This window comes from Anas platyrhynchos, chromosome 6 (assembly GCF_047663525.1).
Source record: "Anas platyrhynchos isolate ZD024472 breed Pekin duck chromosome 6, IASCAAS_PekinDuck_T2T, whole genome shotgun sequence".
Classification (NCBI taxonomy): Eukaryota; Metazoa; Chordata; class Aves; order Anseriformes; family Anatidae; genus Anas; species Anas platyrhynchos.
Window position 1 is genome coordinate 23,289,152 of NC_092592.1, and position 14,252 is coordinate 23,303,403.

The 14,252-nt window shown below is 41.3% G+C and overlaps 1 protein-coding gene across 1 annotated transcript; it reads left to right on the top strand.

The window, feature by feature from the left end:
- Positions 1-269: 269 nt before the first annotated feature.
- Positions 270-14,036, top strand: FAS (Fas cell surface death receptor). The gene is made up of 9 exons (XM_027459847.3): positions 270-596; positions 6,930-7,098; positions 7,689-7,820; positions 10,268-10,379; positions 10,856-10,920; positions 11,277-11,357; positions 11,501-11,562; positions 12,027-12,048; positions 12,846-14,036. Exons 1-9 carry the CDS (start codon positions 270-272, stop codon positions 13,259-13,261), a joined length of 1,386 nt encoding a protein of 461 aa, XP_027315648.3. The 3' UTR covers positions 13,262-14,036.
- Positions 14,037-14,252: the final 216 nt, after the last annotated feature.

Sequence of the window (14,252 nt, forward strand, 5' to 3'; positions counted from 1 at the left end):
TAGGAGCCACGCCAGCAGAAAATCCAAAGGTGATTCACAAACTACGGAGAAACGGTGCTTAAAACGAAAGCGCCAGCTCAGTTAAAACCATGGCCTTCTCAGGGCAATGGCATCACGTGAAATATCAAGAAATGCGTCGATAACTGACAGCGCCCTGTTACTCCTAACGCTACCGAGGAGGCCAGCAAGCTCCTGGCACTTCAAACCACTAAAAGTTTGCAGAAAACAAAGTGGCTACAGCTAGCTACAAAGCCGCAGCCGCCCTTTTGATGAGCTCAGCCTGCCCCAAATGCCTGCGGATTGAGGATTCCCTGCCCCAAACCCGGCATCTCCCGCAGAGAGACAGTGCCCTCGGCGGGGGGCTGCAGGAAGGGGGCTGCCTCGGGGACCCTCACAGCGCCCAGCCCGGTCCCGGCTGCCTCCCTCGGCGGGGCAAGGACGGCGCCCGCCTCCGCCAGGCCCCTCCGCTCCCCGGCGGGCCCGCCTCGTGTTTACCAACATGGGAGGAGCCCGGCAGGAGCCGCGGCGCTTTCGCTTCGCCGGTGGCTGCGGGACGGCGCTGGGGCATGGCCCGGGGACTCCTCGCCCTGCTCCTCGTAAGTGGCCGCCGGGCAGCGGGGCGGGACGGGGCGCTGCGGGGCGGCCGGTCGGTGACAGGGAAACTTCTTTTAGCTGCAATCGAGGCGAATTGCTTAAGTCTGGTGGTGCGCGCGGTTGTTTTGTTTGTTTGCTTTTAATTTTACGATCCCCCGAGCTGTGCTCGCCGCTGCCGCAGCTGCAGCAGGAGGGCAGCAGGAGGGCAGCAGGCGCCGTGCAGCACCCGGGGCCGGCTGCTGAGGGCTCTCGGCCCCGAGGAGAGCCGGGCAGGGCTGGGCAGGGCCGTGCCGGCAGCCCCAAGCGAACAGCTGAGCTCTGGCCCCCTGCCAGCAGCGAGGCAGGGAGGGCTGGAGAGGCAGGCGAGGCTGAGCACGGTGAAGTGCTGGCGTTTACCGGCAGCGGGGCAGGGCCTTCCTCTCGCTCGGGACGAGGCTCGGCAGCTTCAGGGCTCGGGTCACCCGGCTGAGTTTGTTGGTTATCGCTCCCGTTGCGGAGGGCTGCTGCCAGCGAGGGAGGTAAGGAGGTGCTGCAGTACAGGTGGGTTAGAGCTCCAGGTCTAGGACCTCTAGAGCTCCAGCATCAGGCTTGGCCAAAGACCCTGGCACGGGCAGCAGAGGGTGAGCAGGGACCCTGCCCGTGGCAGCGATCCCTGTGCCGTAGCAGAGCCGAGCCCTGCATGTGCCTGGGGTACAGGTTGTGCCCCCAGCCTCACTCCTCGCCTCCTCCAAGAACTTGCTGGGATTCCCACTGCAAGAGGCGTCAGTGTGGTTACACTGCTAGTGAGCAGTGGCCGCCTGGGGGGAGGCAGGTTATGTTCTGGTGGTCAGGCAGAAGTTATTCAGTGCCTCATCTGATTTGAGATGCAACCCGTCATAAACAAAGTGATTTATAAGGTTCTGCACAAAGCACCAGGGCGTAAATACAAAGAAGAATTTTCAGCTGCTGAGGGAATTGTTTATTATCTGTACCTGTACGGGAGCAGCAAACAACTGGCAGAAGTGTCAGTCTAGTTCAGTATCTTAGAACTACTCAGAACATAATTTAAGATAAAAACACCTTCTCTTACCTACTCCCAGAAAAGAAAGATCATTCCTATTCTTACATTCCAATTGTTTCCAAGTTTTGCTATCCTTTGGAAAGACTGCAGCTCTCCCACATGCATTCTATTGAATATATATATATATACACTATATAAACATATATATATATATATGTTTAACTAGTATGTTGTTCCACTACTTATAAAATCAGTAAACCTGGACAACATTTGACTTGCTCACTTGATTAATCCAGACCGTGAAAGTAGATTGTTGAATTAAACCTCAATTTTGCAAGCAACTCCATAGTGCACCGAAGTAGAAGCAGTTGCAGAGCAATACAGCAATGGCCTGTATAGCTAGAGAACATCTAACTTTGCCCTGTAAAACAGGCCACAAAACCACATACCATTCAGAGATGATGTAGAGGAACAGGCCACCGCAAGACAGTGAAATGTTACATAAATACTTCGTAAAGTTCTGATGGAATTATTTACAAAGCAGGCGGTCTTCTGGAAGAAGACATGCCTTTGGAAACAGGACTCCTACTCTACTATGCTGACCCTTATTTCTTATTTCCCACAGGACTAATGCACATTTTAAATGTATACACATAGGCAGCCATAAAGCCGTGGGATGACCCAAGACTCGAGTGAAGAGTATAAGCACTCCAATTCTGAAAATGCTTATCTGCTCGTGTTTCCACAGTTAACTGTCTTTATATTTGAGGCAACTCACTGAGCAAAGAGAAAGAAGCTACAAGCAAATCGTATCATGTTACAAAAGGAAAAGGGGGAAAAGTTTGTAATTTCTGTTCTGTCCATCTCTTACTCACCCTTAGCCACAATATCATCAAATTGAGGTGGAAGCTGTTAATACTGTTCCAAGTCTCTTTAATTCAATAGTATAGTATTTAATAGTATTTAATTTAATAGTGTTTATTAGCACAGTGCTCCTAAAAGCACAAAATTAAAAACAACCAACCAACCATAGTATCCTTATCCCCCATTATACTGCTGTGAATTGCACGTGAGACAGCTGAGATGTGAAATAGTAATGGACTGAATTTGGACAATTACTTTAAGACATGACAGTAACTGAGGGTTAGTAGTCTTGCAGGCACTGAACCCATGAACCTCACTTAAAATTTCAGGAGGCTACGATGCTTCTATCTGTGGGGAAATACCAATTCTCATTGCTAGGCTCCAGAAAACAGAACTGCACTTAGTCCTTCTTATAAAAGACTTTAGAATGTAAAGACATACTGTTTTTAATGGCTATTTTGGTGCTAACTACCATTTTCCGCCTTCGTGGGAGAAAAAAATAGATGGGGAAAAATTGATCCTAAAGATAGCGGAGGCAGAAATGAATGTCATACTAGAAAAACTAAGTAGAGAGTCCTCTTAACTAGCAGTGTAAATTCATTTATCTGACGAAGCCATCCTGAAAGGGGTTAGCACAAGGGAAAATAATTACATGGAAAACTGTATTAAAATTGAGCTAACTAGCAACCATTTGTCAAAGAAATACCAGAAGCAAATCAAAAATTAGAAAACAAGTTTTTCTTAGCTCCCATTATTCAAAAGAGCAAGAAAAATCCTCCCACACCCACCTGTTTGTTTTGTGTTTTTTGTTTTTTTTTAAACCACTTAGAAAGCCCCGATGAACTAATGCACATTACCCCATATAATAAATGTTGGAGGAAAAAAAAGGCCACCGAGTGCTGAAGGCATCACCCTTCTCATCTGTAGGCATTTATGGGAGAATCAGCTGACAAAAGTCAAATGTAGAGGTAACAGGAGAAAGAGAGGATTTTTTACTTAGAGGGTGAAATGTTGTAAAGCTCTCAAAAGGCCTTTATGCAAATAACATATTCACATGCTTCCAAAGTGATCTTACAGCCCCACAAGATGAGTCTGCTGAAAGGTTTGCATCCAAGGACGTTGACCCATTATGAAGAATACTCGGATGCAGAAAGAATTTGAGGACAGAGTCCCAAAATCACGTGACTTGCAGGAAAATAAAGCTCCTGTCGCTGCCCTGGGAGCACAGATGAAGCCAGGTTTTCTACATCTCCTTAGCAGATGCCTGTTACTGAAAGCATTTAAGGATGCTCTAAGAAGGAAGGAAAGGAGGGGAGAGAAAACATAGAAATGTCTCACTCAAATGCTTAGGCATTTGAAAAGTAATGCAAAATGAGTGAAACCAAAAAAATAGTGCCAATGTGATAATTCTTACGGATTCTGCTAAGGTTATATACCCCTGATTGCTTCTACTCCTATGGGCTGCTCAGTTCACTCCATCTTTAGGTTTGACAACAGTTTTTAGTTTACTATGAGAAAGGTAGAACAGACCCTCTGTGAGTCATTTTGGACTGAAAACGCACAGCCTCCCTTTAAATATACTCATCATAAAAAAGTACCTATCACCCCTGCCTCTGAAAACCCCTGCAATGCTTTCCGCTAGTAGCACTTGCTGCTCAGCAACAGCAAAGAGGGGAATTGAGGTATGCTCCGGAAGCTAAATGACTACTGACTTTTTTTCCTATATGAAAGGGCAGACCAACACTTTTGTATAGCAAATTGAATGATTTTAAGAGGGTGCAAACACAGGAGGAGAAAGTTTTTTTTTAAATTAGGGTATTACTTTGAAAGCTAAAATCTCCAAAAGTTTTCTTATTATTCCTTATGCAAGAAAGCACTGCAGGGAGACTTCACAAGCTGAAGCTATGTAGGCTGTTGGGGCTGCTTAAAAGTCAATTTCTGAGAAATGTTCCCCACTTCTTCTAAGTGTACCAGGAAGTTCACCTCTACAAGTGACAGTGGAGGGCTTCCATCCAAAACAAATAAACAAACAAAAAAACTAACCACCACCACCACACTGCTTCCCTCCTAACTCTGTCAGCCTAGCTTGTCAATGTAAGCTTGAGTTTTGCTCGAGGGAAGCTTGTCCATGCACGCACATGGTTGAGCAGACCCTAGAAGCAATTGTACTAAGTTTTATTCATAATAGTCATTTAGAAAGAGTGGTTTTTTTTTCTTTAATTTTACCCTCTTTCCTACACAATTCTCTATACCTTTTTGTTACACTAGCATAGCTCCGAGTCTCCTCTTTACTCCCCAAAAGCCACAGGTGCTGCTTCACAGCTCTGATGTGGAAGATGCATGTGCCAGAGCAGGGTGGGTAGCTCCCCAGTGGGCACAGAGCTTGGCCAGGTGCTGGGCAAGGGCAGATGAGGAGGAAGGAACCAGCCTAGTGCTGCTGCAGGGTAAAGGGTGGCAAGAAGCGGGCAGGCACCTCCGAGCGCTGGCTGTGTGCTCGGGAGCAGGTCGGTGCTGTGCCACTTGTCCCCGCTGAGTCACAGTTCCTCCATCAGAGGGGAGAGACCGAGCAGTCACTTCCCCACCGACTTCCTTATGCTGTGAGTGCTGCTCACATCTGCCCTCCACGTGCCCCAGCCACGCACCTGCACGTGGGATGGAAAGCCTGGCACCATCGGGCTTTCTGGGGCTGTGATGGCTGCCTTGGGGTTGCCAGAGCCACCGGCCCTGGCCTCTCCACCCTGTTCCCAGACCCTCACTCCAGTCGGGGTGTCACAATGCTCCTGGTTCAGCTCGAGAGACAGTGCAACCATCCCCTCCCATCCCTACACGTGGCGGAGGAGCAGAGGCGAGGGGCTTCACCCTCATCCAGGGAAAGCCAAGCTAGGCTGGATGGCAGCCGCCCCGCAGGGCTGCTGTCCAGGCCTGGCTCCCAGAGGTGGTGTGCAGCTGGAAATACAACCCTCTCTTTTTCAGCAAGTTCCGATAACTACAAGAGTTTTCTACATCTAGCTACAGTTACAGCGGGCATCCAAACAGTTTCACACAACTTCATGAAGACTGAATGAACCAACCATTAAATATCACCCTCTGTCACGGAAAATAAGTAAATAAAAGTCTAACAGTAAAAATAACCAGTTTTCAAACCAGGAGAAAGTTGCTTAAATATGTATATAGCATGTCCTTTGCTGTCAGCATTAATAAACAGTCTAGTTTGTATTAAGCTGCAAGTCAAATCTAAGCTAACCATTCAGAATTAACCTCTTTCATATAGTCAATTATTCAATTATTCCCTCAATTATTCAAGTTAAGGTATTTTTCATACTGATTTAAAATGCAAGCAAATGTGTGATTAGCAGGACTTCTGTAGCCCATCCACTGTGCCATGGGTATGAAGACTACACATTTTATTGTGTCTCATTACCCTCTAATCCCTTTCTGAAAAAAGGGACCCTATCCCTCTCCTTCATAACTGGCCTGTTCTTTCATTTTGCCAAGGACAATAGCACTGGTCCTTTTGTTTCCAGGCCTTATTTTCCCCTTCCCCTCATAATTTATATTTTTATGTCTATTGTGAATTAGGAAACGGTATTCTGTAATTAAAGGAGGAGCAAGAACAGCAAATATAGAGCTTAAGTTTGCAGTTAAGACTGAGAACACTTCAAGGCAAGGACTGTCTTATTTTTTTTCCTGTTACAACTCCACACAGATAGTATCAGAAAAATAAAAAGGTCAAAATGTTCAAATCAGTCCATAATATCAGCAGAAACTGGGCTAACTACAGGCAAGTTTTCATTTAACTCTTCTGCATAATAATATTTCTGGGATGGAACCTAGTTCTCCAGCCAACGAGCTGTCAGCTCATCACATAGCTCTGCTATGTAGACAGGAGACATGTCATACTTAGCGCATGCAAGTCATCTACAGAATTTCCCACAAACTATTGTGAAGAGTAACGTAAATCATGGTAGATCCATCCTTCTCTTTCCCTCTTTACACCCAAAAGAGAAACAGGAATAGTTTGGCCTCTCTCTGGTACACAGTACTTTTTTTTTTTTTTTTTTTTTTTTTTTACTATGAAGAGAGGGGACAGTGATTGCTAGTAAAGTTACTATTGACTAGTAAAATAGGAGAAAAAAAGCATCATACAATTTAACTTGAGAATGCATTCAAAGAAATGGAACAGCAGCATAAATTAGTTTGGAAGACGAATTATATTCTTTTAGAACTATATAGGCATCATCTGCTAAGGAAAAAAATAATTGAATTGGAAAACAAAGTGAGAACGAGAACTTCAGTAGGGGGTGAATATGAATATTTTAATGTAATATTCATTTTTATGAATTTTTTTGTAATATTTCTATGAATATTTTTAGTAACGGAATGACAATGCTGATGTAGCTCTGTGCTAGTAGTAACATGCACCTACAGTCCTTGACAGTTTCTTGTATAATTTGATGTTCTTCTCTCCTAGGTGGCTGTCTTAATTATTGAAGCAGAGTGTAAAAGTGATACTGAACATCCCATACATGTAGCATACAATAGATCTATTACAAGAAAGAGGATCATTGCTAAGAGGGAAATTAAATGTACTGAGGATGAGTACGATTTAAATGGTCAGTGTTGCAAGAAATGCGAACCTGGTGAGTATGACGACTTTTCAAGACAGCCTTTAAAAGTGGAAACCACAACATGCACAACTGCTTTTTGCTAAGATAGCTACATGGCATGCTGTGGCTTTCTGGTTGCAGTGCTTCTGTCTGACCATATCTTTCTCTATTACAGGACATCAGACGCTTCAAAAGTATTTCTTGAGCTCAGTGCACCAATAACTTCTCACCACAGATAGCAGTTCATACATTACATGCTCATGACACAAAAAAAAAATAATCCTATATTACTTAATACAGCTTTCAAAAAGTTTTTAAAAGTGCAAACACAGGGTTTTGCCAACAAGATACTCCATGCATTCATGGGTTTTTGAGTTTTACACATTCAATTTTGTTTGGTGTGTTCTTCTCCAGTAATAAATTGGAGGAAGAGGGAAGGATAATCAGAACTTGATGTATACTACCATCCTGAAAAACACATATGTATGCATAAAGAATATGGATTGTTTGTATTTGTAAATCAAAAGGTATTAGGGATTAAAACTAAAACCTGATAGAGGTGTTACAGCTGATGGCTTTTGTCCAAAGGTATAAATCTTATTCGTGTTTCTCTGTCTCTACAGGTTACATTAAAAATATTGACTGTCCAACAAACATTGGAGAACACTGTGTATCATGTAAACCTGGAGAGTACATGGATCATGCCAATACTTTGGATGAGTGTCAGAGATGTACTTCATGTGACAGCGAGTTTGGTATGTTTATAGAAATAGCAGTGAGTCTTACATGAGACAAGATTGAACTGAAAAGTCTCCATAATTCCCGAGCAATGGATAGCATGCAGAGTAAATTGTTTTAGTAGTAAGATATGGAGGACTTTATTACAAAGTCATACGTTTATCCTCTAGTTTCTTTTTGTTAAGTACAAAAAAGGATGAAGAACAAGCTATGTTGGTCTATTATTTCTCCTTATATCTGCCTTTGCTCAGCTAGGAAACGTTTGGAGAGTAACATCTCACCTCTTTCCACACTTGCCTCTACGGCATCTTTCTTTACTTTGCACAGAGGCAGATAACCTACCTGTTCCAAGATACCCTGATGTTGCTAGTTGGATTTACAGTAGTTAATGCTTCTTCACCAGCCTCAACTTTGGATTATGATATGTTCCTGTCTCACAAGCACTGTAATATTTTAGGAGTTATATTGAAGGACCCTACAGATAATGCATTTATTTGGTATGTAGTAGCCTACTTGTGGCCAGCATGACAAGAAGCATCTCTCAGTAAGTTCACTGATAATGCAGTTGGAAAAAAAGAAAAAGACAGGATTCTACACCTTATTTTCTTTATCAGCCCTGAGGATACCAATAGCTTGTAAGTTCTGAGGTCTTGTGTTCCCAAAAGCCTTTTTTGTCCTCACACGCCCTCATTAAGTACATAACTTGATCTAACAAAAAAATTGTCTTACTAGATAGTTTTCAAAGTTATGGTGGAGATGTGAACTAGGACATAAGAATCAGCTTTGTTTTCCCAAAGACATTCAGTTTTGAACACGGGCTTTTCTCCTTGAAAAGGAGACCTTATACAGACTGGTTAGGATCAGTGAAGGAAAGTTTGCTCTCTCTTGTTCATCCTCTATATAAAAGAAAAAGGGTGTTGTAAGAAGCAGAGAAGGGAGCATTCCCAGTGATTTCTTTTGTATTCTCTCAAGTAATAGATAATATCTAAAATTTCTGGAGCTGACAGAGTGGTGTTTTTGATACATCCAGTGTGCTTTGTGGGATATAGGATCAAATCACAAAACTATAAGGCATGTGGCGTGCCTTAGTGGGTCAGGCCAGTGGTCCCACCATCCCAGTATTTGGTGAGCAAGAGATGCTATTTAAAGAAAAAAAAAACACCCACAAACCTAATTTCTTTGTTCTGTTCCCTGCAAAGTCTCCTAGCATCCACATTTATGGGAGGGAACATTAGAAAGTTCACCTCCACATAGTCAATTATAATCCATTTATGAGCCCTTTGTGCCTGTTGGGGGACACCAGGTTCCAGGAATTCACTATCCAATGCATAAATAACCAGCATAGATTTTTTTTTTTTTAAATCCATTAAACTGATCTCCTACCAGTTTCACCAGGTGTCCTGTAGTTCTAGTATAGCTGAACTTGCAGAATGATAGTTCTGCATTCTTCATATCCAAAATACAGTTTGGTAACCAGAGAGACAGCTCTTAACTCCAGTATGGTTGTTCTCAGAACACCTTTAGGAATATAAAGTTAGCTTTATATGTAGTTAGCTTTACATTAGCTACTATAACAAGCATTTTTAGATGGGTAATGAAGATTACTGTAGTGAAACAATTCAGTTTATGTACAGTGCCACAAAGGAAGCTAGTTAGTACGAAACTAATTAGAATTAGTTAAAGCTAATGGGATGACTCTTTTGTATGGGATAATGCGAGTAATGCTGTTGAAGAGAAGTTAGTAGAAAATATTAAGCAGGAGGAAGAGAACTGTTCTTAGGATCATTCATGTTTGGTATTTTCATGAATGGCATCAGCACTGGTTTAGCAGTGGAGTTAACCAAATTTTCGAGAATTCATTTTCCTGTTACAGCAGGTCACTGAATGTGCTAACTCAAAAAATCCCTTCTGGTCCTATATACCAATGAAAATAGCTTTCATAGTAGATAAGTCTACTTACAGAAATTCTTTATGCAGAAATATTTATTTCTTAAAGTGATCTCTTTCTCATATACATTGAGGACAGGAGAAAATTAATACACTTGTTTTAATACTTCCTATTGAGGGTTCTCAGGAAGAGATAAAAACTTGCTATCTGGGGACAGGGACAAAAAAGTAATTGTCTCAGATGTAAAGCTGAGAGATGAGTTACACGATCTTTTGTGGTCCCTTCTTTATACTTATGGGAAAAAGAAGCTGACAAGTTTGTAAGTGCCAAACGAGTCCTCTAGCAAGTACTTTGTTGTGTGATCAGTTTTTTCGAGATATCGGCCAGCAGAGGTCTCTCTCTGCCATCCTTGTGTTTCCAGTACTCCCACAGCAAGGTTCCTTATAAAAGCTACATTCTACTTACTAAGGGTCTCCAGTACTGGCAGCGGTAGAGCTAAAAACACACTGGTCTGACAAGAGCTTGTGAGCAGAGGCCTATTTTTTCAAACTAACAAACTTTAAGAATTCGTTTTAGGTTTTCGGATTGAAGAGGATTGTAACAGAAAACAGAACACAAAATGCGCCTGTGCAGAGAACTATTTTTGCAGTTCTGTACCATGTACTACGCATTGCGAGCCATGTACCACGTAAGTTTATGTTTTCATTGTTAAATATAAGAGTGATAATATATTATCACACTTATTTCCAGACTGCTTCAAGACTGGGCTAAGATAATGTTAACCTGAGGGAAAATATACTAGTTTTCCTTTGCACTTAGTTTGTTCAGCTGGCTTAACTCAGTCAAAATAACTTGCATGCATACAAGCTTTCCAAAGGCATGCCTAAAAATCTGTTTACATCCAGCAACTCTATATAGCATTTCCAAAATAATTTAATGTCGTGTATAAGCTTTCCTATTGCCTTTTTGTGATCTCCTGTTACATCTAGAAAATCATTTCCACACTTTTCGCCCCACACTATTTTCACACCTGTTAAGTTCTATACTCTAACATTCTGTTATAGGACTCCTTAGCCAACAAAAAGCATTAGAAGATTTTTATTTGCTCTTTTGATACTTTATAAAGAGAGAAACAAATCCCACAATAACTCATCTTTTCTGCAGATGTGGAAGTGCCCCAGTTGAAGAAAAATGTACTCCAACTTCAGACACTGTGTGCGGAGTGGAAGGTACCATTTTAGACCCTAGCATGGTCTAGCATCTGCTGCATTTTGAGAGGCTATTGCAATTGTCATGTTTTACACAATGACCCATAGTGATTCCTGACTGCTAAGGGGATTGTATCTGCTGGGCCCTGTACTGACCTATGAAGCACGATTGCCCTTTTCTTCTGATCACAGTAGAGATACAGGAGCTATTACTCCTTTCTGGGGTTGACTCACAATAGTCAAGACTTTAACAAAGTGTCATCAGGAGTCAACAGAAGGGCCTCTACAATCTGATGCAATCTTGTTAAAAAAATAGTGTATTGCTGTATTGTGTTTCTTGGCTTAGCTTTCATGTAACGTTTCCAATGTTCCAACAGGAATGCCATCATGGGGCATTGCAGCTGTGGTCATATCTGTGATATTATTATTAGTAGGATCTGGAGCACTATTAATATTCTGTAAGTGATTCCCCTTTTCGTTATTCCTAACATACTCTGAATAAGATATTCAGCTGCTTACTCAGATGTAATTTTATATTCTTGGAGTCCAGAGGAATATAGTGACCTGGATTTTAAGAGTGTTTTGTGTTTTTTTGTTTCAGGCAAGAGAAAACGTAAGGGTCTTACTTGCCTGGAGAACCCAGGTGAAACACTCCCTGAAACAGTAAGTGGTATTGCTTAGACCAGATAAAACTCAGCTTGATGCAAGGGAACTTTTTTCCATTTAAATTAGCCTGGTACTGCCTGAGTACGTGCATGCCTCTCTTCTATGAGATCAATGAATCATAAGGAATCTCAGGAGAAGTAAGAGAAATTCTGGGTTATTTCTTCAGGGTTTGTCGTTGTGCTCAGTTATGTGACCCAGATGAAAACCTTACAAAGCATCATACTGCCACTGATCTAGGGTACCTGCTCCCCATGTGTATTTTTAGGCAATAGCAATTGTGAGGTGATTCCCCAAGCTTCCCAAGTCAAAATGTGTCCAGTCTGATTCCCTAGCTCATAGAATAGGGGAATAATCGAGAAAACTGTGTCATGACATCTGTTTATCCATGTTTATCTGTTCATACATGGTTGGTACTTAATAAAAACATCATGTACTCATTTCTTGCTTTCCTCTCTTTTCAGACTATACCACTTGTATATACAGGTAAGAAACAGGTAATTTTTCAAAATTTAGTAGAATAAACAAAATACAAACATGTAAATCCTACTCTAAAGAAAGGGTATTTTTGTGTAGACTGTGCCACTTCCTAGAGCTGTCACTCAGCACAACATTGAACACTTATTAAAGAAATGCCAGCTTATAATGTGCTTGTTAAGGCACACCTTTTGCCTCAGGTCTGTTGTATAAGAAGCAACTACTAATTGACAATAGGTGGATTTCTTTTCTGCTTACAGCACAGACAACAGGAGGCAGCAAGCTGGATTTCTAAAACCATGGATAATTTTAATAATGGAGTAGCCCTACAGCCAGCAGTAGAATCACAAAAACACAATCCTACCTTATGTTCAAGGGCAAAACCACAGTGGTAACACTTCATAGGAAGAGAATACAAGCTCCAAGGTTATTATCACAAAAAACCTGTCCCATTCCAAGACATTTCCCAATACTGTTTAGAGCAAAACAGGTACAGGAGTCATGACCAGGCTTGGATGATAGAGAGGAATGAAGAGGTTACAGAAGGAATTTAGTTCTTTTTAAGATGCTAGAAAGCAATATGGTTACAACCCTGGATATTTCAATTATCTTCATTTGGTAGGAATGTGTAAAAGCAGACCTGAAATATATTGCAAAATCACACATAAAGCATACAGAGTCATGAATACCTGAAACTTGGCCTGTTTTGTATAGAAAAAGTATCAACTCTAAGCATAGGTGCTTAAACAAGCAAAGAACAGTAAGATTTCAGTGCCAAGAGCATTCATTTCCTTTTATGCTTCTAGATGTTGACCTGAGCAGACATATCCCTATTATTGTGGAGGAGATGACACTCCAACAAGTCAAGAAGTTTGTCCGTTATCGACAAATATCAGATCCTGTCATTGATCAAGTTTTGCAGGACAACATTAATGATGCATTTGAACAGAAGATTAAGCTGTTTCAAGCCTGGTATCAAAGTCATGGGATGAAAGGAGCCTATGGAACCCTACTAAGCAGCCTGAGAATGTTAAAAATGCGTGCTGTAGCTGATAAAATTGAGGAAAAGCTGAAGACAGTTGTTTCTAGCAATCAGGAAGGCGGACAATCTTATAATGATGATATTGAGCAAAGCAAAGCCTGTCATCAGGAAGATGAGAAATCCTATCATGATAATGCTGAGCTAAGTAAAACCTATTCTGATAGTTTGGAGGAGACATAGCATGGAGTCATTTGAAAATTATTTCTGACTGAAGTAGTATTTTTTAAGTATTACAGCTAACAAACCTTTTAAATGCCATTTTTGGCTTTTAAGGTGTGAAGGTTTCAAGGTAGTTATAATACAAACGAGGAATAATTATGATTTTTGTGGAGGTGTGTTTCCTTTAAAAGAGTCTTACCTGTTGATTTTGATTGTTAAGAACTGGGAGGATAAGTGTTCTGGCTTAGTTAATAACAGTAGCAATCAAAGATTTCTACTATAGGACTTGCTACAAAAAGAAAATACTAGTCATTGGCAGAAAGGTTTAGTCCAAATGTGTGGTCCTGCATGCAAATCAATGGATTTCTTACATTAAAGTTCTGGAAAGTTGCATTTTTGAAGGTAAAAACACCAGTGTTAAGAGTTTATGCAATGTACGATGTAGTATTAATATATAATCACATTTTGCCCTGTTGTAAATGTGATTTCTTCCTTGTGTGAAAGCACCTGTGTGTGTATATTTATATCAGTTTTCTATGTCAAATCCCCCAGTGTTAAGTAAAAGTATTATTTCCCTTATTATCTGCACTGACTTCAAGCCTATTTTGATGTTAAAACCCTTGAAGGAAGCAGAAACAGGAGCTGGTGTAGCACAACAAAAACATGGATTTTTGAAGGCAACCTGCACCAGCTGTAAAAGTCTCCAGACCCAGTCATGCAACAGCCAACATTATCTTTTCTAATGCAGGAACTGGTACAATGAAAATACCATTAATAAAATAAATAAATCCAAGTAGCACATGACTTCTCTTTTCCTTCTTACAAGGTAATCTATACATATCATCTTTAAGTTTTATTTTATTCAAATCAGTAAATCAAAAAGGGGAGTTTTAGGTTAGATATTAGGAAGAACTTCTTTACCAAAAGGGTTGTTAGACACTGGAACAGGCTGCCCAGGGAAGTAGCGGAGTCACCATCCCTGGAAGTCTTTAAAAGATGTTTAGATGTAGAG